Below are 24,771 nucleotides of genomic sequence, written 5' to 3' on the forward strand. Positions count from 1 at the left end.
TGATTAAGGGTCTGGAGAACAAGCCCTACGAGGAGCGGCTTAAAGAGCTGGGCATGTTTAGCCTGCAGAAGAGAAGGCTGAGAGGAGACATGAGAGCCATGTACAAATACGTGAGGGGAAGTCCTAGGGAAGAGGGAGCAAGCTTGTTTTCTGCTGCCCTGGAGACTAGGACACGGAACAATGGCTTCAAACGACAGGAAAGGAGATTCTACCTGAACATCAGGAAGAACTTCCTCACTGTGAGAAGGGCTGTTCGGCAGTGGAACTCTCTCCCCGGGGCCGTGGTGGAGGCTCCTTCCTTGGAGGCTTTTAAGCAGAGGCTGGATGGCCATCTGTCGGGGGTGCTTTGAATGCAATTTCCTGCTTCTTAGCGGGGGATTGGACTGGATGGCCCATGAGGTCTCTTCCAACTCTACGATTCTATGATTCTATAACAATATTAACTGGATGCTAGGCTTAAGTTCCTTTCAAATCTGCAGCCCAATACGTAAACATTATTCCCAAAGTTCTAAAAAAGTCCTCAAATGCACATGACTTCTTTTCTTTTGCACTTTTTGCGATCATGCTCAGAGATGTCTTGAAGGCAACACATAAGTACATTCACCACATTCTTACCAGCTTTGCTTCTATCTTTTTTTAAAAAAGGAATATGTTGAGTAATGCAGCAAAACAATGCTTCAAAACATCTTCTGGTTCTGGAGTGAAATTGTTTACATTGTGTTTATATATGTGTGTGTGCATGTGTATGAAATGCAGGCCTTTCATTTGAAGCCTTTCATCTGAAAGAATAATAATAATAACAATATTAATAATAATGTATGTCCATTGCAGATTAAGGAGACTGTCCCACTGGTGGGTCGCTCTGGCCTTCTTGGGGAGCTTCACAACAACATCTTCTGCGACGTGGCCTGTGGCCGAGGGCGAATGGCCAGAAGCACCTTCTGCATTTCGTTTTCCGGGCTTCTTTGCCAGTTTAATGAGAAGCGTGTGCTGGAAAAATGGATTGATCTGAAGGTGGGAATGCATCTCTCTGTTTCTGGTATAGAACATCCAACTCCTGCATTTTTTAAAAGTTTTTTCTTCTAGTCTAAACTCTCTATTTGCCTTCCTTCAGGTATCTCTAGCCAATTGCATCTGCATTAGTGAAGAATTTATCTTCTGCGGCGGCGCAAATGGCACCGTGCGAATCTTCCAAACCCACAACCTGCATTACCTCTCAGACCTGCCCAAGCCTCACCCTCTGGATGTCAATGTCGCCAGAGAAGAAATAATGAGGTACAACTCAGTGGGTGACCAAATCTTTCTGATTGATTTCCTGCTTATGTTGTCTCATTGTACAGAAATTCAAAGGGATACCTCTGGTAGGTTTTTAAAAATATCATTTGTTTTTTTTTTTAATTTCCTAAAGATCAGTAGGTGTCAGAAACATTCTGAAATGTGGCAAACTTATAGTCGTAAATGTTGGCTACAAGTGTGCTAGGTTTCATCCTGATAGCCGTAAAAATGACAGAGAAACAAGCCTCAAAATTTTCCCCATTGCCGCTGATAGAACAAATCTTAACGAAACAATTACAAAATTTTGGAGATTCAGATTATGAAGCAAAATAGGACCCCTTCCAAATCTTTATGAAACAAAGGAAGGGACTGTGGATTTTGGTTTACAGTTATGTTTAATTGTAGGTAGAGGTTTTTAAAAAAGTAAGTATTTATTTATTTATTTACAGTATTTATATTCCGCCCTTCTCACCCCGAAGGGGACTCAGGGCCGATCACATTATGTACATATAGGGTAAACAGATGCAACTATCTTTCGGGTTGCTAGGTCAGCAACGAGCAGGGGCTATATTTTATTTTTAATTGACGGGTGCTCACCCCGCCACGGGCTGGCCTCGAACTCATGACCTCATGGTCAGAGTGATTTATTGCAGCAGCTGTTTACCAGCCTGCGCCACAGCCCGGCCCCAGTATTTGAGTTGGCATTGCTTGGAGGATTGGTAACCATTTCAGCACCCTGAGGCAGGTTGCCATAAAAATGAGGGTGGAGCCAACTGCTGTCTGGTAAGAGAATGCAGATTTGGGGGGGGGGGGGAGAATCAGTCTGTGGTCAGGGAACCACAGGGTAGGCTGGTTCTAAGGTATTGAGAATCAGGAAAGTTCAGGTTCTAGCCTGTGTCGTTTTAAATAGGTCAAGTGACTTATTTAAGTTAGTAGTGGAGTTTGAATAACAAAGGGAAGGAAATCCCAGTAGAAGTCTGTAGTGATCAGTTAAAATAAGAAAAAAAAGGTTTAAACTGCTTAAAGGAAGAAATAGTCCTCTTGAGAGTTGTTTCATCAAATGTTACCATTGTAACTGTTAAAGAAGTGTACCTCTAAGAGAGAAGCAACATTGAAACAGTTAAGCATATGTACATCAATAAACTTGTTACCGTTTTCTAACATTCAAGTCTCTAGTACGTACATTTTAACTCAAGCTACGCTACACTTTAAAAAGGGGAAAACATCTCCCTGTATCCTTGGTGGTCACGATGTCGCAGGGACCATCCAAATCTCTGTAACATATTACTAACTAGCTTGAGTCCTCGATGTTGCCCAGGTTATTTGAAAAAAAATCATTTTTTAATTGTACAAAATGCATACGGTTGTGGGTGAACTACAACTCACATCATGTCAGATTAACCCCGAGAAACTCCATCACTACTTAAAGTTTGTTATGTTGGATAGGTTTGCTCTGGATGCATCATGGCTGGGGTTCAGTGTGTTCTCTGGCTGTAGGGTAAACTACAACTCCCACTATGGTGAGTCAGTCCCCTCAAACCCCTCCAGTAGGTTGGGTTAGTCATGGGGGTTCTTTGTGCCAAGTTTGGTCCAGGTCCATCATCGGTGGAGGCCACAGTTTCCCTGGTTGTGGGTGAACTACAACTCCCAGAAAGGAAGTGTCAGTTCCCCCCAAACCCCTCCAGTAATCACATTCCGACATATCAGGTTTGCCTGCCAAGTTTGGTCCAGATCCATTGGTGTTTGGAGTTCAGAGTGCTCTTAGATTGCAGGTGAACTATACATCCCAGTACCTACAACTCCTATAAACCTCTTTAGTATGTTCAGTTGGCGATCAATTTCTCTGTTTGCTGTGTGCCATAGAAAAGAATAGGAAAGGGTTAAGGGAGAGGCAGTGGGTGGGGTCATGCAAATTCCACACCAATGGAGAGAGTCAGAAACACTGGGATGTCTGTGGTGGAGGAAACACAGAACATATAGGATGAAATTGTCCCTATCTGAAAGCCTTGACTTGGGTGGTGGGCAGGATGGTGTTTGTGGAGGACATTGGCAGGGCTCTTGGTTATGTTCTTAGCACTCTCAGTAACCAGCAATGTCAATGGAAGGAAGGCCATTGGTGTCGCCTAAGTAGTGGGAGCTGTAGCTGTTTGTAGAGGCAGGAGCTTGTCTGTGTAAATAGACACCCCAGCTATTTAGGACACACATGAAATGTTCACTTTTATTATGTGTATAGATAGATTGGAATTCAGCTACTTTGCATACCACTATCTAAAACAGAGGTCCCTAAACTTTTTAAACAGAGGGCCAGTTCACTATAGCTGGCCACTGAGCAATAACAACAACAACAACAACAACAACAACAATAAAAAAGAGGGTTGGAAGAGACCCCTTCCATTGAGTCCAATCCCCTTCTGCCTTTGTGCACTGAAAGCACAAGCAAAGCACCCCTGACAGATGGCCACCCAGCCTCAATGTTAATAATAATAATAATAATAATAATAATAATAATAATAATAATAAAGAGGGTTGGAAGAGACCCCTTGGGCCATTGAATCCAATCCCCTTCTGCCTTTGTGCACCAAAAGCACAAGCAAAGCACCCCTGACAGATGGCCACCCAGCCTCAATGTTAATAATAATAATAATAATAATAATAATAATAATAATAATAATAATAATAATAAAGAGGGTTGGAAGAGACCCCTTGGGCCATTGAATCCAATCCCCTTCTGCCTTTGTGCACCAAAAGCACAAGCAAAGCACCCCTGACAGATGGCCACCCAGCCTCAATGTTAATAATAATAATAATAATAATAATAATAATAATAATAATTAATAAAGAGGGTTGGAAGAGACCCCTTGGGCCATTGAATCCAATCCCCTTCTGCCTTTGTGCACCAGAAGCACAAGCAAAGCACCGCTGACAGATGGCCACCCAGCCTCAATGTTAATAATAATAACAATAACAATAATAGTAATAAAGAGGGTTGGAAGAGACCCCTTGGGCCATTTAGTCCAATCCCCTTCTGCCTTTGTGCACCAAAAGCACAAGCAAAGCACCCCTGACAGATGGCCACCCAGCCTCAATGTTAATAATAATAATAATAATAATAATAATAATAATAATAATAATAAGGGTTGGAAGAGACCCCTTGGGTCATTTAGCCCAACCCCCTTTTGCCCTTGTGCCGTGGGGGTCAGATAAATGGCTTCAATGGGCTGCATCTGGCCCCCGGGCCTTAGTTTGGGGACCCCTGATCTAAAACAATTGGCCCTCTGTCTCCACCTATGGATTCAATGGCTCTTTAAAGGCAACCATAAGGTTATTGAAAAGTGAGTTTGACGCCCCTGATTTTTATAAACTTAACAAAACAGAAGCCTGGCGTTTTTGCTTATATGACAAGAGGATCCTTTCCCTCCTCTCTGTGGTGTTTCCTAGAAGACCTGATGCCATCTTTCCGGACAGCATTGCCTTAGCCTATGATCCCTGCCATCACTGGCTCTCCTGCGTCTACAAGGACCACAGCGTGTACATCTGGGACGTGAAGGACTTCAGTCGAGTGGGGAAAATCTGGTCAGACCTCTTCCATAGCTCCTTCGTGTGGAATGTGGAGGTGAGCGCTTTGGGAAAAAGCCTTTCTTTCTGCTGAATTTGAGGCCTTTTGTGGGAAGACAGAAAGATAATAGATTCAATTACCATATATACTCTAGTATAAGCCAACCCTAATATAAGCCGAGGCACCACATTTTACCACAAAAACTGGGGAAACTTATTAACTCAAGTATAAACCGAGGGTGGGAAATGCAGCAGCTATTGGTAAATTTCAAAATGAAAATAGATCCCAATGAAATTATATTGAGGCACCAGTAGGTTAAAAGTTTTTGAATATTTACCGTATTTCAAAGAAAAACAGTATACTAGCTCTGTAAGTGGAAAAGTAGGGTCAACAAAAACAATATGGTATTAACAATAACATAATAATAATAATAATAACAACAACAACAACACTTGGGAAGTGTTCGACTTGTGATTTTGTGATACGAAATCCAGCATGTCTATCTTGTTTGCTGTGTCATACAATAAAATAATAATAATAATAATAATAATAATAATAATAATATTTCATTTGTACCCTGCCCTATCTCCCCCTGGGGACTCAGGCCGACTTCCAACACAGTTATAGGCAAACATTCAATGCCTACATAAATAATGCAGAGCTAGATAGATCTACAATTACAGTAGAGTCTCACTTATCCAAGCTAAACGGGCCGGCAGAAGCTTGGACAAGCGAATATCTTGGATAATAAGGAGGGATTAAGGAAAAGCCAATTAAACATCAAATTAGGTTATGGTTTTACAAATTAAGCACCAAAACAACATATTATACAACAAATTGGACAGAAAAAGTAGTTCAATATGCAGTAATGTTATGTTGTAATTACTGTACTTACGAATTTAGCACCAAAATATCATGATATATTGAAAACATTGACTACAAAAATGGCTCGGATAATCCAGAAGCTTGGATAAGCGAGGCTTGGATAAGTGAGACTCTACTGTATATATACTAATTTCACATATGCATTTTCCCCCTGAAACGTTTGCAAATCCTCTCTATATATGTGCATTTCCCTCCTGCAATATTTTTAAGCCCTATACATTTATGTTTATATCTATCTAGAAATCTGTGTGTGTGTGTGTGTGTGTGTGTGTGTGTGCGTGCACGCATTTCCCTTTGCAATATTTCAAGCCCTATATATCTATATTCATATATATCTATCTAGACATCTCTCTATATATAGATAATTATATCTGTATAGGATTTGCAAAGACTTGCAAACATGTGAGGTGAAAATTCATATATAAAATAATGTAGATACAGATATATAGGTACATGGAAATCTCTAGATATCTATATGTATATAGGATTTGCAAAGACTTACAAACATATGAGGAGGAAATTCATATATAAAATTACTGTAGATAGATAGATACAAATGTGAAGGTATATAGAGATTGCAAAGGCTTGCGGGGGGAAATGCCTATATAGCTATAGCAGAGATTAACAAATATTTCATGGGAAAATGCTTTTACAAGATTAATGAGTATATATATATTCTTCTTCCTGACTTGCAAGGGCTTCTTTCCCTTTTCAAAACATTCCCTTGGTTAAGAGCAAGGGAGGCTTTGGAAAAGTAAACACTGATAAGGGAGGGTAAGATGAGAGTGCCTGCTTGACCTTGACCCGATTATAAGCCGGGGGAGGCTTTTTCAGCTCATAAAAAGCGCTGAAAAACTTGGCTTATCTTTGGTAGGTGTTCCTGCAGAGCAGTGGGTTGTACTGGATGTCTGTGAAGGTGTATCTTCCAATTCTTCGATTCTCTGATATAGCCAAGAAGCCCAAATCTCTTGCTACGTGATTCGAAAACCTGTAGTACTTTTTCAGCATCTTCTGTGTTTTGGGTTTGGTTTTTTTAGGTTTATCCTGAGTTTGAAGACCATCAAAGCTGTTTGCCTGCGGGATCCTTTCTTACGTGTTCGTCAGACAACACCATTCGTTTCTGGAGTTTGGAAAATGACACGCAAACCCATTTCCCAAGGAATATTTACAGTAATGTAAGTTTCCATTGTTAATAAACAGCCTGTCAGTCTAGCTAAAAGACTGCTACCTCCACCAGCTTTGAAAATTCTATCTATCTATATCTATACACATAATAAAAATGAAAAATGTGTATGTGGAGGAGGTGTCCACTTACACAGACAGCCTTTGACCTCCACAAACAGCTATAGTTCCCACTGAGTAGAAGACACCCATGGCTCTTCCTCCACCCACATGCAGGTTATAGTGAGTGCCATGAACATGTAGCCCAAACCCTCCCAGTGTCCTCTATAAACACCATCCTACCCCCCACCCAAGTGAAGGCTTGGACATACTTAAAAATTTTATATAATGTGATTTTATTTTGCAATGGTATCTGTTTTATATGAATTGTTGTTTTGTAGATTTTTTTATATGAATTGTTGTTTTTACATTGTTTTTAGGCATTGAATTTTTGCCTATTTATTGTAAGCCGCTTTGAGTCCCCTCGGGGGAGAAAGGCGGGGTAAAAGTGATGTAAATAAATCATTTATTATGTCTATAGATATGATCAGTGGACTAATTAATAAACAGATCTATCCATCAGTGAACTAATAAGTTTGAAAGAAGACAAAAAAACCCCTTTGAATTATGCCAATTTTTAAAAGCACTAGGAGAAAGTCTGATGTGTACTTCTATAAGTGTGTACATGCCCATAGCCGTCCTTCTTTTTTAAAAAGAACTTACTGGAGGTCCTGTATGTGGAGAAGAACACCCAGCAATTGCAGGATACAACCAATGCTCCCGATCGAGGGGAAAACACTAACCACCTTGATGCGAAATCCGGCGTCCACGTGATGAGCGTCAGCCCTGATGGCCAGCACTTGGCTTCCGGCGACAGAGCTGGGAATTTGAGGTCGGTCTCAAGCCTTGTCCCTCTATATTGTTTTACATATGTTTTACATATTATTGTTTCACATATGTATATTGTTTTGTATTGCCTTTCATATAATGTTTAGGGATAAAAACAGGATACAAATGGAGATGTGTTTTATTATGACACAGCAAACAAGATAGAGATGCTGGATTCCGTATCACAAAATCACAAGTCGAACACTTCCCAAGTGTCTAGGACTGTGTGATGTATTTTCGGATGATGCGGGCAGATCCCAGTAGGGTGGCCTTTTGCAGTTGGCAGATCGTGATTTTGTCAATGTCTATTGTTTCCAAATGCCGGCTGAGATCTTTTGGCACGGCACCCAGTGTGCCCATCACCACCGGGACCACCTGCACTGGTTTCTGCCAGAGTCTTTGAAGTTCAGTCTTGAGGTCCTGATAGCGGCTGAGTTTTTCCTGTTGTTTTTCGTCAATGCAACTGTCACCTGGGATGGCAACATCAATGATCCAAACCTTTTTCTTTTCCACAACTGTGATGTCTGGTGTGTTGTGTTCCAGAACTTTGTCAGTCTGGATTCAGAAGTCCCACAGTATCTTTGCGTGCTCATTTTCCAATACTTTTGCAGGTTTGTGATCCCACCAGTTCATTACTGCAAGGAGGTGGTACTTGAGGCATAAGTTCCAATGAATCATTTGGGCCATATAGTTGTGCCTCTGTTTGTAGTCTGTCTGTGCAATTTTCTCACAGCAGCTGAGGATATGATCAATGGTTTCGTCAGCTTCCTTGCACATCATTCCACAGATTGATAAACTCCACTTGCTTAGTTTCCGACAGACCTCACAACCTCTGAGGATGCCTGCCATAGATGTGAGCGAAACGTCAGGAGAAAATGCTTCTGGAACATGGCCATACAGCCTGGAAAACGCACAGCAACCCTGTGATTCCAGCCATGAAAGCCTTTGACAACACATATATTAAGCATTTCTCTAAAATGCTCATTTCAAAATACACAGAACAAAGATAAAATACAATAGTCACAGAATATGAACTTTGATAATTCCTTGTTAAAAACGGGTGTGTGCTTATTCCCGCAGGATCCACGAGCTCAGATGTATGGGTGAAGTGATGAAGCTCGAAGCTCACGATTCGGAAGTCCTTAGCTTAGAATATTCCAAGCCAGAAACAGGTAATGTTTTGGATAATAATTGGAACATTCCAGCTCCTTCTCCAGTCTTCATTTCCCTGCATATTTTCTCAATTGATTTGCTGAGATTACAATACCGTCCTGAAATTAAATTTTTTGAAAACGTTTTGAAACCAACCCATAGCTTTGTGTCCGTTCTGTCACCTTATACAGGGATGTCCCTGCTGGCCTCTGCGAGCCGAGACAGGCTGATCCATGTGCTCAATGTGGAGAAGAATTACAAACTAGAGCAGACTCTGGACGACCATTCCTCAGCCATCACCGCTGTGAAATTCACCGGTACGTAGCCAAGGCTTCTGTGTCTGAAAAGGCATGAAAGCAAGAACAAAGCTAAAAGTGTTGAAGTTGGGATATAAATGCAAATGATAACAGTGATTGGGTTCTTCCTGCCATCTTTTCCTTTCTCTGCAGGAAGTGGAGACGTTAAGATGATTAGCTGCGGAGCTGACAAAAGCATCTACTTTCGCAACGCACAAAAGGTCTCTGTGATTCATTTGTATGATTTGTGGTCTTGTGCATTTGTATGGAATCACTGCCCATTTCTATTTCCATTCGTATGGCCCCGTTTCCGTCCACTGCTTACGGAAACAGGCGCCTATACGAATGGACTTTTCCGTCCAAGTTCCAAAAAAAACAAAGATTTTTTTGGGCCCTGGGTGGCAAAGCGTCAGTGCCTGCCAGCCAGCGCCTACAGCCGAGTGGACTCGGCACTCAACTGTAGGCCCTGTGAGCCAAGCCTACGAGCATCAAATGCCGGAAACCAAACAACTACCATTCCCCCTTTTCTTTAGTTTCACTGCTTCTTTTGTTCTCAGGGAGTTCTCAGGAACTACTTTTTCTGCCAAATTTGTTGTCTAACATGATGTTTTGGTGCTTAATTTGTAAAATCATAACCTAATTTGATATTTAATAGGCTTTTCCTTAATGCCTCCTTATTATCCAACATATTCGCTTATCCAACATTCTGCCGGCCCGTTTATGTTGGATAAGTGAGACTCTACTGTAGTAGTAGTAGTAGTAGTAGTAGTAGTAGTAGTACAGATAGACTTTGCCAATAGCCAGCGTCTAGCCTGCTCAAAATGAATGTTGAAGCCTGCTTGAGGGAATTGTTGGCTCGGTTTCCTCTCCAGCTCGCTGATGGGATTAACTTCGTCCGGACTCATCATGTTGCCGGGAAAACCACCTTGTATGACATGGATATTGATATAACCCAGAAGTATGTGGCTGTGGCTTGTCAGGACCGAAATGTCAGGTAAACTCCTCTGTAAATGTTGTGCTTGGTTCTTGCAGTAAACTGTTAGGAATTGTGGGAGCTGAAGTCCAAAACTCCAGAAGGGCTGAAGTTTGCCTATTAAGGTAAAGGTTTCCCCCGACATTAAGTCCAATCATGTCCAACTCTGGAGGTTGGTGCTCACCTCTAAGCCAAAGAGCCAGCGTTGTCCATAGACATCTCCAAGGTCATGTGGCTGGCATGACTGCATGGAGCGCTGTTACCTTCCCGCCAGAACGGTACCTATTGATCTACTCACATTTGCATGTTTTCGAACTGCTAGGTTGGCAGAAGCTGGTGCTAACAGCGGGCTCTCACTCTGCTCCCCGGATTTGAACCTGCAACCTTTTGGTCTGCAAGTTCAGCAGCTTAGTGCTTTAACACACTGTGCCTATGCCTGCTATAAAACTTACTGGACGAAGGTCTTGTGGGCAAATGGCTCAAGTATTTTATATTCTACTAGCTGTGCCCGGCCACGCGTTGCTGTGGCGAAGTATGGTGGTATGGGAAATAAAGTATTGAGAAATTGTTGGTAGTTAAGGTAAAGGATAAAGGTTTTCCCCTGAAATTAAGTCCAGTCATGTCTGACTCTGCATCACCCTAATATAAAATTATAAATGGGTTATATAGCTGTGTGGAAGGGCGTTGAGTCTACACTGCCATATAATCCAGTTAAAATCAGATCATCTGTATCTTATAGGCAGTGTGGAAGAGGCCTAAGTGAGGCCTAAGTCTGCCTGTCCCCTGGGCTGAGTAGGTTGCTAGGAGACCAAGTGGGCAGAGCTTAGCCTTCTAACTGGCAGCAATTGGATAAAAACAATTATTCCTCTCCCTCTAATTAGGACTTTATTTTTCTTTTCTTTTTGTTGTATCAACCTAGAGGCATAGATGATGGGTTATGTTGTCAAATTTCGAGGTTGGGGGGCTTTTAGTTTTGTTGTTTTGTCCGTCGCCAGGATTCCATCACTCTTTTATATATATAGATTGTTTTAAATCTATTTATTGTACCTTGTTAAATTATCTAATTGTTTTAATTGCTTACGTTTTATCTTCTTGTATTGTATATTGGCATTGAATTTTGCCAGACTGAGCCGCCCTGAGTCCCTTCGTGTGAGAAGGGCGGGATAGAAATGAGGGAAATAAATAAATAAATAAATTACTTTAAGTAAAACTTTAAGCCCTTCCCTCTGCTGAAATATACCTAAAAGACTTTGGAACGCACCAAACAAACCTAACGTTGCCACCCTTCCTCCAGGATTTACAATATAGCCAGCGGGAAGCTGCTGTGGGGCTACAAAGGCTCGCAGGGCGACGACGGATACTTGTTGAAGGTAAGAGGAGACATGTCAGGAAATTGTTTTTTCATACTGCAAATCCAAAAGATTGCCCTGGAGCAGGCACGGGCAAACTTCGGCTCTCCAGGTGTTTTGGACTTCAACTCCCACAATCCTTAACAGCCTACCGTCTGTTAGATATTGTGGGAGCTAAAGTCTGAAACACCTGGAGGGCCAAAGTTTGCCCATGTAAATACCTCACAGAGTAAAGCCTCTTGTTTTCAATCTTGACACAGGTCCAGTTTGATCCTTCTGGGACGTTCTTGGCTACCAGTTGCTCCGACAAGAGCATTTCCATCATCGACTTCCACACTGGAGAATGCGTTGCCAAAATGTTTGGACATTCGGGTTGGTTTGGACGTGGCGCTCCTTTCTTTCTTACTTACTTTCCATGTTAATTCAGTCATTTTTAAAGACTGTATTTCCCTCTCTCTTTTTTCTTCCCTTTTTTTGAAAAAGTAATAATTTTCTTTATTTAATATTTAAAAATTCCAAAACATTAATCTACAGCTTTGTTTCCCAAGAACTATACCTCCCCAACACTCCCATGGCAGTCTTACTATTTCTTTCTGCCTTACTTTCCATATTAGTTCAGTCAGTCTCTTTTTTATATTTCTTTTTTTAAGTTATAATTTTTATTAAATACAGTAGAGTCTCACTTATCCAACATTCGCTTATCGAACATTCTGGATTATCCAATGCAGTCTGCCTTTTAGTAGTCAACTAGCTGTGCCCGGCCACGCATTGCTGTGGCGAAGTATGGTGTTATGGGAAATAAAAGTATTGAGGAATTGGTGGTAGTTAAGGTAAAGGGTAAAGGCTTTCCCCTGACATTAAGTCCATTATAAATGGGTTATATAGCTGTGTGGAAGGGCCTTGAGTCTACACTACCATATAATCCAGTTAAAATCAGATAATCTGTATTTTATAGGAAGTGTGGAAGAGGCCTAAGTGAGGCCTAACTCTGCCTGTCCCCTGAGCTGAGTAGGTTGCTAGGAGACCAAGTGGGTGGAGCTTAGCCTTCTAACTGGCAGCAATTGGATAAAAACAATTCTTCCTCTCCCTCTAATTAGGACTTTGTTTTTGTTTGTTTTTTGTTGTTGTATGAACGTAGAGGCATGGATGTCGGGTTGTGCTGCCAAGTTTAGTGTTTCTGGAATGTGTAGTTTTGTTGTTTTGTCCTAGGCTGAAATTTCATTACCCTTTTATATATATAGATGTTTTTGTAGTCAATGTTTTCAATACATTGCGATATTTTGGTGCTAAATTCGTAAATACAGTAACTACATAGTGTTACCACGTATTGCACTGTTTTTTTTCTGTCAAATTTGTTGTCAAACATGATGTTTTGGTGCTTAATTTGTAAAATCATAACCTAATTTGATGTTTAATAGGCTTTTCCTTAATCCCTCCTTATTATCCAACATATTCACTTATCCAACGTTCTGCCAGCCCGTTTATGTTGGATAAGTGAGACTCTACTGTATTTTAAATCCACAAATATTTAAAATATGATACAACTGACTTATCACATCTTGGGTTCCCAGATCTATACCATCCTAAACTCTTGCATTACTCGCATAGCATTATACAAATATGGCACTGTCAATTCTATTTATTGATACGTTTCTAATTACACAATGTAACATGAATTTTGTTCTTGGGTTATAAATGTCATTAATTGGTTCTATCATAAAAACACGAGATAAGTTTATTAAACTGAAAAAACTTTGCAATACATTTTGCTATAGTTTTTCAACCAATTGAACCAATCAAACAGAATTTGTGGTAGCCACAAAAACAAAGTTTCTGGAGCATAACAACTTATTTCAAAGTAAGTGCCGCACAATTAACCATGACATGACACTTTCAGGAGCAGAACATTTTTTCAAATTTTGATACATAGTGTAATCACATCTGCAAAAGTTCAATCCGTAAATGCAGAGGGCCAACTATATGAACAGTAGTAGTAAAATACCAAAAGGGGAAAAACTAATCAAGCAGAATTTTTTTCTCTATTGCAGAAGTTGTGACGGGAATGAAATTTACCTTTGACTGCAAACACCTGATCACCGTTTCAGGAGACAGGTAAGAGGACTTGCATTTCAAAACGTGTGAGGTTTTTGATTGGCTTTTAAGGGTTATCGCAGCTTAGTTTTAGTGCTGTTAATGTTCTGTTCCATTTTAATATGAGTATATTTTTTAGATTTAAAACTATATTGTATTGGTTTTATTGTGAGCCACTTTGAGTCTTTTTTAGAGAGATAATGAGGGATACAAATATAATATAATAATAATAATAATATAGTAGAGTCTTGCTTATCCAACATTTGCTTATCCTATGTTCTGTGTTATCCAACGCAGTCTGCCTTTTAGTAGTCAGTGTTTTGTAGTCAATGTTAATACATTGCAATGTTTTGGTGCTAAATTCGTAAATACAGTAATTACTACATAATGTTACCGTGTATTGAACTACTTTTTCTGTTAATTTGTTGTAAAACATAATGTTTTGATGCTTAATTTGTAAAATCATGATGTAATTTGACGTTCAATAGGCATTTCCTTAATCCCTCTTTATTATCCAACATTTTATCTTATCCAACGTTTTGCCGGCCTATTTATGTTGAATAAGTGACACTCTACTGTAGTAGTAGTAGTAGTAGTAGTAGTAGTAGTAGTAGTAGTAATGGCATTATAAACTGGGCACAGGCGGAACTGGACAATTTGGACAGAAAAACAAGAAAACTCATGACCATTCATCATTCACTGCACCCTCGCAGTGATGCTGACTGGCTATATCTGCCTAGAAGATCAGGGGGCAGAGGACTCTTACAAGTAAAACAAGCAGTCAAAGAAGAAGAACATGCCCTGGCAGAAGATGTCAAGCAAAGTGAAGAACCTGCTTTGACTGAAGTCAAAAATCAGAAACTCCTCAAAGCACAGCAAACAAAAAACCAGTACAAGAAAGCCACACTACAAACTAGAGCTGACAGCTGGCACAACAAAACATTGCATGGAAAGTTCCTTGACAAAATTGAAGGAAAAGCTGATAAGGAGAAGACCTGGCTGTGGCTCACGAATGGGACCCTGAAGAAGGAGACAGAAGGCCTGATCCTTGCAGCCCAGGAGCAAGACATCAGAACAAAGGCAATTCAGGCCAAGATCGAAAAATCAGCTGATGACCCAAAATGCAGACTGTGCAAGGAAACCGACGAAACCATGGATCATATCCTCAGCTGCTGTAAGAAAATCGCACAGACAGACTACAAACAGAGGCACAGCTATGTGGCCCAAAGGATTCATTGGAACCTATGCCTCAAGTACCACCTCCCAGCAGCAAAGAACTGGTGGGATCACAAACCTGCAAAAGTATTGGAAAATGAACATGCAAAGATACTGTGGGACTTCCGAATCCAGACTGACAAAGTTCTGGAACACAACACACCAGACATCACAGTTGTGGAAAAGAAAAAGGTTTGGATCATTGATGTTGCCATCCCAGGTGACAGTTGCATTGACGAAAAACAACAGGAAAAACTCAGCCGCTCTCAGGACCTCAAGTTTGAACTTCAAAGACTCTGGCAGAAACCAGTGCAGGTGGTCCTGGTGGTGATGGGCACACTGGGTGCCATGCCAAAAGATCTCAGCCGGCATTTGGAAACAATAGACATTGACAAAATTACGATCTGCCAACTGCAAAAGGCCACCCTGCTGGGATCTGCACGCATCATCCGAAAATACACCACACAGTCCTAGACACGTCGGAAGTGTTCAACTTGTGATTTTGTGATATGAAATCCAGCATATCTATCTTGTTTGCTGTGTCACACAATAAAATAATAATAATAATAATAATAATAATAATAATAATAATAATAATAATAGGCCAGGCCTGGGCAAACTTGGGCCCTCCAGATATTTTGTACTTCAACTCCCACAATCCCTAACAGCCTAACAGCTGTTAGGAATTGTGGAAGTTGAAGTCCAAAACACCACTCTTTCCTTTCTTCAGTTGCATCTTTATATGGCATCTCAGCCCTGAAATCACCAATTGCATGAGGCAACACCTGATGAAACTGGAGCAAGCCCATGAGTCCAGGAGAGCCAAGGAAGAAATCTGTCCTCAGCAGCAGTACAGGTATTGGAACACGTGGATCTTTTTGGGGAGATCGCATTGAGGCTCAAAAAAGGACCCTCCTCTTTAACCGTATCCTTCTTTCAGGCAGGAGATCTACATTGCCGTATCCAGCAGGGAGGACCCCTGTCGAACCCAGGACCCAACTGGCTATGAAACAGAGGAGGAGGAAGAAAAGGGAGAAGAGGATGGTTCCCTTCAGACGCCAAGCAAAGATGACTTCGATACAGGTGTGGAGATCCTAAAGGGCAATGAAAACGTGGAGGGGATGGTTTCCACTATACCTGCAGCCACCAATACCTGTTTTTGGGCCATAAGTATGGGCATTGTAGCATGGCATGGGCAAAGTATGTGCATTTAACGTAGATGACAGTGTGAGACATACTGTTTCAATGAGCAGAAAGACCCTTAAATTTAGTATTGCCAGTATATTTGGGAAGAAAGACCAATAGAAACACCCCTGTCCCATTCATACAACCTTGTACTATCTCCTCGAAAAATACCTCCCTTTTCTTCTTCATTCCTTCTTCAAATGGCAACTGGAAGGGATGCAACTTTATTATTATTATTATTATTATTATTATTATTATTATTATTATTATCTTATTATGTCACAGCAAACAAGATAGATATGCTGGATATTGTTTCACAAAATCACAAGTTGAACACTTCCCAAGTGTCTAGGACTGTGTGATATATTTTTGGATGATGCACGCATATCCCAGTAGGGTGGTCTTTTGCAGTTGGCAGATCGTAATTTTGTCAGTGTCTATTGTTTTCAAATGCCGGCTGAGATCTTTTGGCACGGCACCCAGTGTGCCCATCACCACCGGGACCACCTGCACTGGTTTCTGCCAGAGTCTTTGCAGTTCAATCTTGAGGTCCTGATAGCGGCTGAGTTTTTCCTGTTGTTTTTCGTCAATGCGACTGTCACCTGGGATGGCGACATCAATGATCCAAACCTTTTTCTTTTCCACAACTGTGATGTCTGGTGTGTTGTGTTCCAGAACTTTGTCAGTCTGGATTCGGAAGTACCACAGTATCTTTGCGTGCTCATTTTCCAATACTTTTGCAGGTTTGTGATCCCACCAGTTCTTTACTGCTGGGAGGTGGTACTTGAGACATTATTATTATTATTATTATTATTATTATTATTATTATTATTATTATTATTATTATTATTATTATTATTATTATCATCATCATCATCATCATCATCTTCAGAGGGAAATGTAGGTCCCTTTCTTGCTATCAAATCCCAGCTTTGCAATATCGTCTTACAATCGATTCTAAGACACCATCGATTGTAAGACACACACTAATTTCAGTATCACCACCACCAAAATAATAAATATTTTTGTATGTGAGAAGATGTCTCAGAATAGAAGAAATACAGTATCATTTGGTCCCGTGCTTGAGGAAGTTGGCTTAGTTTTGCAACTATTTAAAATTGAAATGTTTAGATTGTCATCATCATGATTCTTGAGACTCCGCAGTTGAGGCTTCTGGTTGATTTAGTTTTGCATCTGGGTGTTTCTCTGCTGCTTTATTAAATGCATGCAGAAAATGGGTGGTTGTTTTATTATTATTATTATTATTATTATTATTATTATTATTATTATTATTATTATTTAGGAAGCCCCTTCCTGAGTGAGATCTGTAACCTTCCTATTTGTTGCTCATTCTAATTCATGTGACATTCCTCTTTTTTCTCACCTGTTGCTCGACACACAGCTCCCGCCTGCGTCCTCACCAACGGCAAGCTGCCCATGTGGGCCAAGAGGCTCGTAAGTCACACTTTTCCAACATCACTATCTGATGGAAGCATAGTTAAAATGGAGAGATCTCTCTTAACCCCATTAGATAGCAGAGGGGTGCATTTTGGATATGGGAGTTCCTACAGTTTAACTTGGATATCGGGATCTATTTACAAGGATAAAAAATGAGGTCTGATCCACTGGATGCTGAAGAAAGGCAAGTAGCCATACAGTGAAATTGGTATATTATGTTTTAGTATATGATTATATTTCCACTATGTTTTAATATGTGCTGTTATCTGACAGTGTTGTGCCCTGCCTTGAACTGAAAGGAGAGGCAGTTAATAAATTAAAAATTATTATTATTATTATTGACACAAAGACACAGTATGACACGGCAAACGAGATAGAGATGCTGGATTTCGTATCACAAAATCACAAGTTGAACACTTCCCAAGTGTCTAGGACTGTGTGATGTATTTTCAGATGATGCGTGCAGATCCCAGTCAAGTGGCCTTTTGCAGTTGGCAGATCGTAATTTTGTCAATGTCTATTGTTTTCAAATGCCGGCTGAGACCTTTTGGCACGGCACCCAGTGTGCCGATCACCACCGGGACCACCTGTACTGGTTTATGCCAAAGTCTTTGCCGTTCGATCTTGAGGTCCTGATAACGGCTGAATTTTTCCTGTTGTTTTTCGTCTGTCCAACTGTTACCTGGTATGGCGACATCAATGATCCAAACTTTTCTTTCCTACAACCGTGGGGTCTGGCGTGTTGTGTTCCAAAACTTTGTCAGTCTGGATGCGAAAGTTCCACAGTATTTTTGTGTGCTCATTTTCCACTACCTTTGCAGGTTTGTGATCCCACCAGTTCTTTACTGCTGGGAGGTGGTACTTGAGGCATAAGTTCCAGTAAACCATTTGGGACACATAGTTGTGCCTCTGTTTGTAGTCCATCTGTGCGATTTTCTTACAGCAGCTGAGGATATGATCAATAATTTTGTTGGCTTCCTTGCAGTCTGCATTTTGGGTCACTGGATTATTTTTCGATCTTGGCCTTGATTGCCTTTGTCCTGATGGCTTGCTCCTGGGCTGCAAGGATCAGGCCTTCTGTCTCCTTCTTCAGGGTCCCATTCGTGAGCCAGAGCCAGGTCTTCTCCTTATCAGCTTTTCCTTCAATTTTGTCAAGGAACTTTCCATGCAATGTTTTGTTGTGCCAGCTGTCAGCTCTAGTTTGTAGTGCGGTTTTCTTGCACTGGTTTTTTGTCTGCTGTGCTTTGAGGAGTTTCTGATTTTTGACTTCAATCAAAGCAGGTTCTTCACTTTGCTTGACATCTTCTGCCAGGGCATGTTCTTCTTCTTTGACTGCTTGCTTTACTTGTAAGAGTCCTCTGCCCCCTGATCTTCGAGGCAGATATAGCCGGTCAACATCACTGCGAGGGTGCAGGGAATGATGAATGGTCATGAGTTTTCTTGTTTTTCTGTCCAAACTGTCCGGTTCCGCCTGTGTCCAATTTATAATGCCAGCAGTATATCTTATGGCAGATATGACCCAGGTGTTATTATTATTATTACAGTAGAGTCTCACTTATCCAAGACTTGCTTATCCAACGTTCTGGATTATCCAACACATTTTTATAGTCAATGTTTTCAATACATAGTGATATTTTGGTGCTAAATTTGTAAATACAGTAATTACTACATACCATTACTGCGTATTGAACTACTTTTTCTGTCCAATTTGTTGTCTAACATGATGTTTTGGTGCTTAATTTGTGAAATTATCACCTAATTTGATGTTCAATAGGCTTTTCCTTAATCTCTCCTTATTATCCAACACATTCGCTTATCCAACATTCTGCCAGCCTGTTTACGTTGGATAAGTGAGACTTTACTGTATTATTATTATTATTACTCTGCTTTATCTCTCCCGAAGGAGATTCAAAGCAGCTTACAATTAAAGTATGACCACAGAATTTAAAATATACAGATATACAAAAATTAAAACAGAATTAAACATAACAGTATTAAAAAATGGTGAAAAATACTTTTGTTGACTTTTGTTCTTAGTCTTTGAAATAATGGGTCTCCCAAAACAACGTGCCAGCTAAACACCACTTTTCTCCGTAGCTTGGGGAGGCGGATAATTCGGAGAGCGGCTCCTTTGTCACCAAGGTGAGCTATCAGCCCCAGGGGCGATGGGCCGAGCGAGCCGGCGACAGGGAGCCGATCAAGACCATGCCAGACACAGACCTCAGTTACTTCACCCCCATCAAAAACGACAGCATGGACGACATCGAGCTGGAGCCACAAAACCTGGACCGGCTGCTCTTGAAGGTGAGAATATTCCCATTTGGACCTGCTTTGAGAACCGTCTAGTGCAGGGGTCCTCAAACTTTTTAAGCCGAGGGCCGGTCCACAATCCTTCAGACTGTTGAGGGGCCGGATTATCATTTGAAAATAAAATACAAACAAATTCCGATGCACACTGCACATGTCTTATTTTTAGTGCAGAAACAACAACAACAACAACAACAACAACAAAAGAAAAATACAATATTTAAAAATAAAAACAATTTTAACCAACATACATTTATCAGGATTTCAATGGGAAGTGTGGTCCTGCTTCTGGCCAATGAGATAGTCAAGTTAATTAGGATTGTTGTTGTTGTTGTTGTTGTGTGCCTTCAAGTCATTTCAGACTTTGGGCGAGCCTAAGTCTAAAATGTATTTATTTATTATTTATTTATTTACTGCATTTATTTACTACATTTGTATCACACCCTTCTCACCCCAAAGGGGACTCAGAGTGGCTTACAAATTATATGTACATACAATATATTATATTATTAGCATAGCACAATATTAGCATTATATATTACTATACTGAACTATACCACTATACTGTAGTGTTATTAGTAATATTATATGTAATATAGAATACATAATATTATTATATGGTATTAGTGTTATATTGTATTACATTATAATATTATCAATATTATATGTATATACAATATATTATATTATCAAACTGAGGGCGGGGGCCAGGTAAATGACCTCGGAGGGCCGCATCCGGCCCCCGGGCCTTAGTTTGGGGACCCCTGATCTAGTGGGTGGTCTAGATCGAGCATGGGACAGCTTTGGCTCTCCAGGTGTTTTGGACTTCAACTCCCACCATTCCTAACAGCTTAAGCGGCTGAGGGGGGAAAGGAAAGGGCCTGAGGCTATTAGGAATGGTGGGAGTTGAAGTCCAAAACACCTGGAGAGCCAAAGTTGGCCCATGCCTGGCTTGGGACTTAAACCACATGTATCTAACTGAATGCCCGTGGGCCAAACCGAAAAAGTGATTGATTTTTTTTTCTTGCAGAGCGAGGACTCCCCAAGAAATGTGATTGAACACTTCAAGCATCTGGATCTCTCCTCTGATGACGAAATCATCAAAGATCTGGAAACCAGCCGGACTGGCCCATACGACACCCAGACTGGCAGCCGCCTTTCCGACAGCGAGAGGTCAGTCTCTGCCAAATGCACTTATGTTCATTGCTGCAATTACATGTTTCATGCCTATGTTTTATGTTTGATCTTTTCATAGTTTTAATGGTTTAATCTACAGTTGTATGTTTTTGATTTAGATATGTGATATATTTTTATACATATTTTTTTTTTCGTGTCAGGAGCAACCAGAGTTGCTTCTGGAGTGAGAGAATTGGCCGTCTGCAAGGACGTTGCCCAGGGGACGCCCAGATGTTTTGATGTTTTTACCATCCTTGTGGGAGGCTTCTCTCATGTCCCCGCATGGAGCTGGAGCTGAAAGAGGGAGCTCATCCGCGCTCTCCCCGGGTGGGATTCAAACCTGGCAGCCTTCAGGTCAGCAACCCAACCTTCAAGTCACAAGGCTTTTATCCCCTAGGCCATATTTTTATACATATGTGAGGCATTGAATTTTGCCATTTATTATGTTGTAAACCGCTTTGAGTCTCCTCAGGAGTGAGAAAAGTGGTATAGAAATGCAGTTGTGAATAATAATAATAATAATAATAATAATAATAATAATAATAATAATAATAATAATAATAATAATAAGTGGGTCTGGTCTGTTCTCTTCTTCCAGGAGCCCTATTTTTACTGTCCTGCTTTTACTGTCCTTTTTAAATACAGTAGAGTCTCACTTATCCAACATAAACGGGCCGGCAGAATGTTGGATAAGCAAATATGTTGGATAATAAGGAGGCATTAAGGAAAAGCCTATTAAACATCAAATTACGTTATGATTTTACAAATTAAGCACCAAAAGATCATGTTATACAACAAATTTGACAGAAAAAGTAGTTCAATACGCAGTAATGCTATGTAATAATTACTGTATTTACAAATTTAGCACCAAAATATCACGATATATTGAAAACATTGACTACAAAAATGCGTTGGATAATCCAGAACGTTGGATAAGCGAGTGTTGGATAAGTGAGACTCTACTGTACTCTGAGCCAGATTTTGTTTATTCACCTCATATTATTTGAGAACACCGAAATGCTGGACTACTCTGACAACCACCATGTCAGACGACACAGAGAAGCCATTGAAATCCACAAGAAGCACGTGGACAATCTCAACAGAAAGGAGGACACCATGAAAATGAACAAAATCTGGCTACCAGTACAGTATTTTTAAAAAATCTCTAAAATCAGGATGGTAAATAAAGAACAACACTCAGGAAACAGGGGAATTCCAGACAGGAAGCAACAAAGTATTCTCCTAGGCAGGAAGCAGCCAGGCTTTGAAGCTGCAAGACTATTCGGTGCTAATTAAGATGGCCAGCTGCAACATTCACACTTGGCTCAAACGGACAGGAGTTCTTTCTCCCACCCTGATCATTCCACAGATATATAAACTCCACTTGCCTAGTTTGCAACAAGCCTCACGACCTCTGAGCATGCCTGACACAGATGCAGGTGAAACGTCAGGCGAGAATGCTTCTGGAACATGGCCATACAGCCCGGAAAATGTCAGAGTTTTATATTATTTAGGTCATTTCTTATGTGAAAATGGATAAGTGTTTGTAAGAATCATGTCCTATCCATGTATGACCAGCAGCAATCAAGACACCTGCTAAAGACTGAGTGCTATATGTGTCTCCTGTAGGGCTGTAATATTATATTTTATTAAATAGTCTTTTCCTTTTCGATGGCGAATTCAAACCATTAATATTATTTGAAAAACATTTTATTGTTTGGGTAAAATCATTCATCAATTGGGCTGTCATCTTCATCATCTGTGTCTGAGGATGGGGCTGCGTTGTCCATCTTGTCTTTCTGTCCTAAGTTTTCCTCAGTTTCTTTTGGTGAGTCAAATCTTCTCTTTTTTTGGATTTTTTGGATTGAGCACTTTCTCTTTATTTGGGGATACTGACTCTGGGTCTGTATCTCTCTTGAGTTTTCTATAAAAATCCCTGGCGTTATCTTCTGATGTCAACCAGAATTTTTCTCCTTTGTAAGTTGTCATGATCCCCTCAAGTTTTTCCCACCTGAATCTGATGTTCAGCTTTTTCAGTTCGTCTGTGAGAAAGTAATATCTCCTTCTTCTATTCATTATTGATGAGGGGATTTCCTTCATTATGGTGTTGCTGTTGGAGCCAAAGAGAGTTTTGAAGAGTCTGGAAACCAGAGAGTTTAAAAGGCTGGAGCTGAAGAAAGCTTGAAGATAACATTTTGTTTTGCCGGTTGAAAGCTGCTGATAAAAGCCAAGGACTGTTATGTTTGCATATATTTTCATATAAATCTTTCTTTACTAAAAGACAGCTTGTTTTGGGGTTTTCTCCTTGGACGAAGGGTGCAGCTTCCGCAGAAGGGGTCGAATGTTTGGAACCCCGGTTTGATAACTGCGACAGAAAACTCACAGCAACTCAGTGATTCCAGGCATGAAAGCCTTTGACGACACAAAGGAGCATTCACCTGGTCCTCTCTGCTTTCTTTCTTTAAAGGGAATGTCTGAAGGAGTTGCCTCTTCATCCCGTTTACCAAAAGGATGCTGCCGGTGCAAAAGAGAAATCCTTCGATAAGATCTGCCCTGTGAGTCCCTTGGGTTCCGAGGCCTCTGCTTTCGGTCGCAGACAGGAAGGTAAGTTCCCCCTCCAAAAAAATAAATCTTAACGTAATATGGCAAATCTATAACCCGGGCATGGACAAACTTTGGTCCTCCGGGTGTTTTGGACTCCAACTCCCACCATTCCTAACAGCCTCAGGCCCCTTCCTTTCCCCCCGCAGCCGCTTAAGCGGCTGCGGGGGGAAAGGAAAGGGCCTGAGGCTGTTAGGAATGATGGGAGTTGGAGTCCAAAACACCTGGAGGACCCTTATGTTATAATTATTACACCTATATCTTCAACCCGAGTACTATTATACACACTGTCTAAAGTTTCAAAAGTTCTAGATTGGGGACCCTGCGGTGCCAGGGTTATTAGACGAAGGCATTGGTAATGTGTAACACTACTTTTTAGGGGGAAAAAAACAATCATTACAGTAGAGTCTCACTTATCCAAGCTAAACGGGCCAGCAGAAGCTTGGATAAGCAAATATCTTGGATAATAAGGAGGGATTACGGAAAAGCCTATTAAACATCAAATTAGGTGATGATTTTACAAATTAAGCACCAAAACATCCTGTTTTACAACAATTTTTTTGTTTTGAAGACTTCCAGGGCAGGTCTCATTGTACCTGGGTATCTATGATGGTACAGCTTATAAATGAAACTTGCAGTTTTCGTTGCTCTTTGTATATATACTACTAGCTGTGCCCGGCCACGCGTTGCTGTGGCAAAGTGGTGGTGGTATTGGTTAAAAATTGTTGTGTAATTTTTATTTGACTTTATTTGCATTTTTTATTAATTTTATTGTAAGTTATATTTTTATTTATTATATTTTATTATTTTCTTGTATTATTTTTAGTTATTTTCTGTTATTATAGTATTTTATTGTATTATTTTTTTAGTGTTTTGTATTATTTTTTATTGGGTTGCTAGGAGACCAAGTTGGAGGAGCTTAGCCTTCTAACTGGCAGCAATTGGATAAAAGCAATTATTCCTCTCTCTCTAATTAGGACTTTATTTTTCTTTTCTTTTTGTTGTATCAACCTAGAGGCGTGGGTGATGGGTTGTGTTGTCAAATTTCGAGGTTGGGGGGCCTGTAGTTTTGTTGTTTTGTGGGTCGCCGTGATGCCATCACTCTTTTATATATATAGATATAGATGAGTAAAGGGACGGGCAAAACTTAGAACGCTACTCATATCCAAAATTGTCTTTGTCAGAACTCACTCCTGAGCCTTT

At 40.5% G+C, this 24,771-nt stretch overlaps 1 protein-coding gene across 2 annotated transcripts in view; it reads left to right on the plus strand.

Annotated features, from left to right (window-relative positions):
- wdr62 (WD repeat domain 62) overlaps positions 1-24,771 on the plus strand; it is a 40,785-nt gene that overhangs the window by 7,601 nt on the left and 8,413 nt on the right. The window contains exons 7-24 of one of the 2 annotated variants that reach the window (XM_062962366.1): positions 832-1,014; positions 1,115-1,275; positions 4,714-4,888; positions 6,754-6,891; positions 7,594-7,769; positions 8,846-8,937; positions 9,109-9,234; positions 9,367-9,434; positions 10,086-10,207; positions 11,481-11,556; positions 11,796-11,907; positions 13,584-13,647; positions 15,572-15,697; positions 15,782-15,924; positions 17,429-17,481; positions 19,582-19,788; positions 20,822-20,964; positions 23,435-23,571. In XM_062962366.1, the coding sequence (XP_062818436.1) occupies positions 832-1,014; positions 1,115-1,275; positions 4,714-4,888; positions 6,754-6,891; positions 7,594-7,769; positions 8,846-8,937; positions 9,109-9,234; positions 9,367-9,434; positions 10,086-10,207; positions 11,481-11,556; positions 11,796-11,907; positions 13,584-13,647; positions 15,572-15,697; positions 15,782-15,924; positions 17,429-17,481; positions 19,582-19,788; positions 20,822-20,964; positions 23,435-23,571 (2,302 nt within the window). The remainder of the gene's footprint in view (positions 1-831; positions 1,015-1,114; positions 1,276-4,713; positions 4,889-6,753; positions 6,892-7,593; positions 7,770-8,845; positions 8,938-9,108; positions 9,235-9,366; positions 9,435-10,085; positions 10,208-11,480; positions 11,557-11,795; positions 11,908-13,583; positions 13,648-15,571; positions 15,698-15,781; positions 15,925-17,428; positions 17,482-19,581; positions 19,789-20,821; positions 20,965-23,434; positions 23,572-24,771) is intronic. The other variant, XM_062962367.1, reaches the window with a different exon arrangement.

Source organism: Anolis carolinensis, unplaced genomic scaffold (genome assembly GCF_035594765.1).
Source record: "Anolis carolinensis isolate JA03-04 unplaced genomic scaffold, rAnoCar3.1.pri scaffold_10, whole genome shotgun sequence".
NCBI lineage: Eukaryota > Metazoa > Chordata > Lepidosauria > Squamata > Dactyloidae > Anolis > Anolis carolinensis.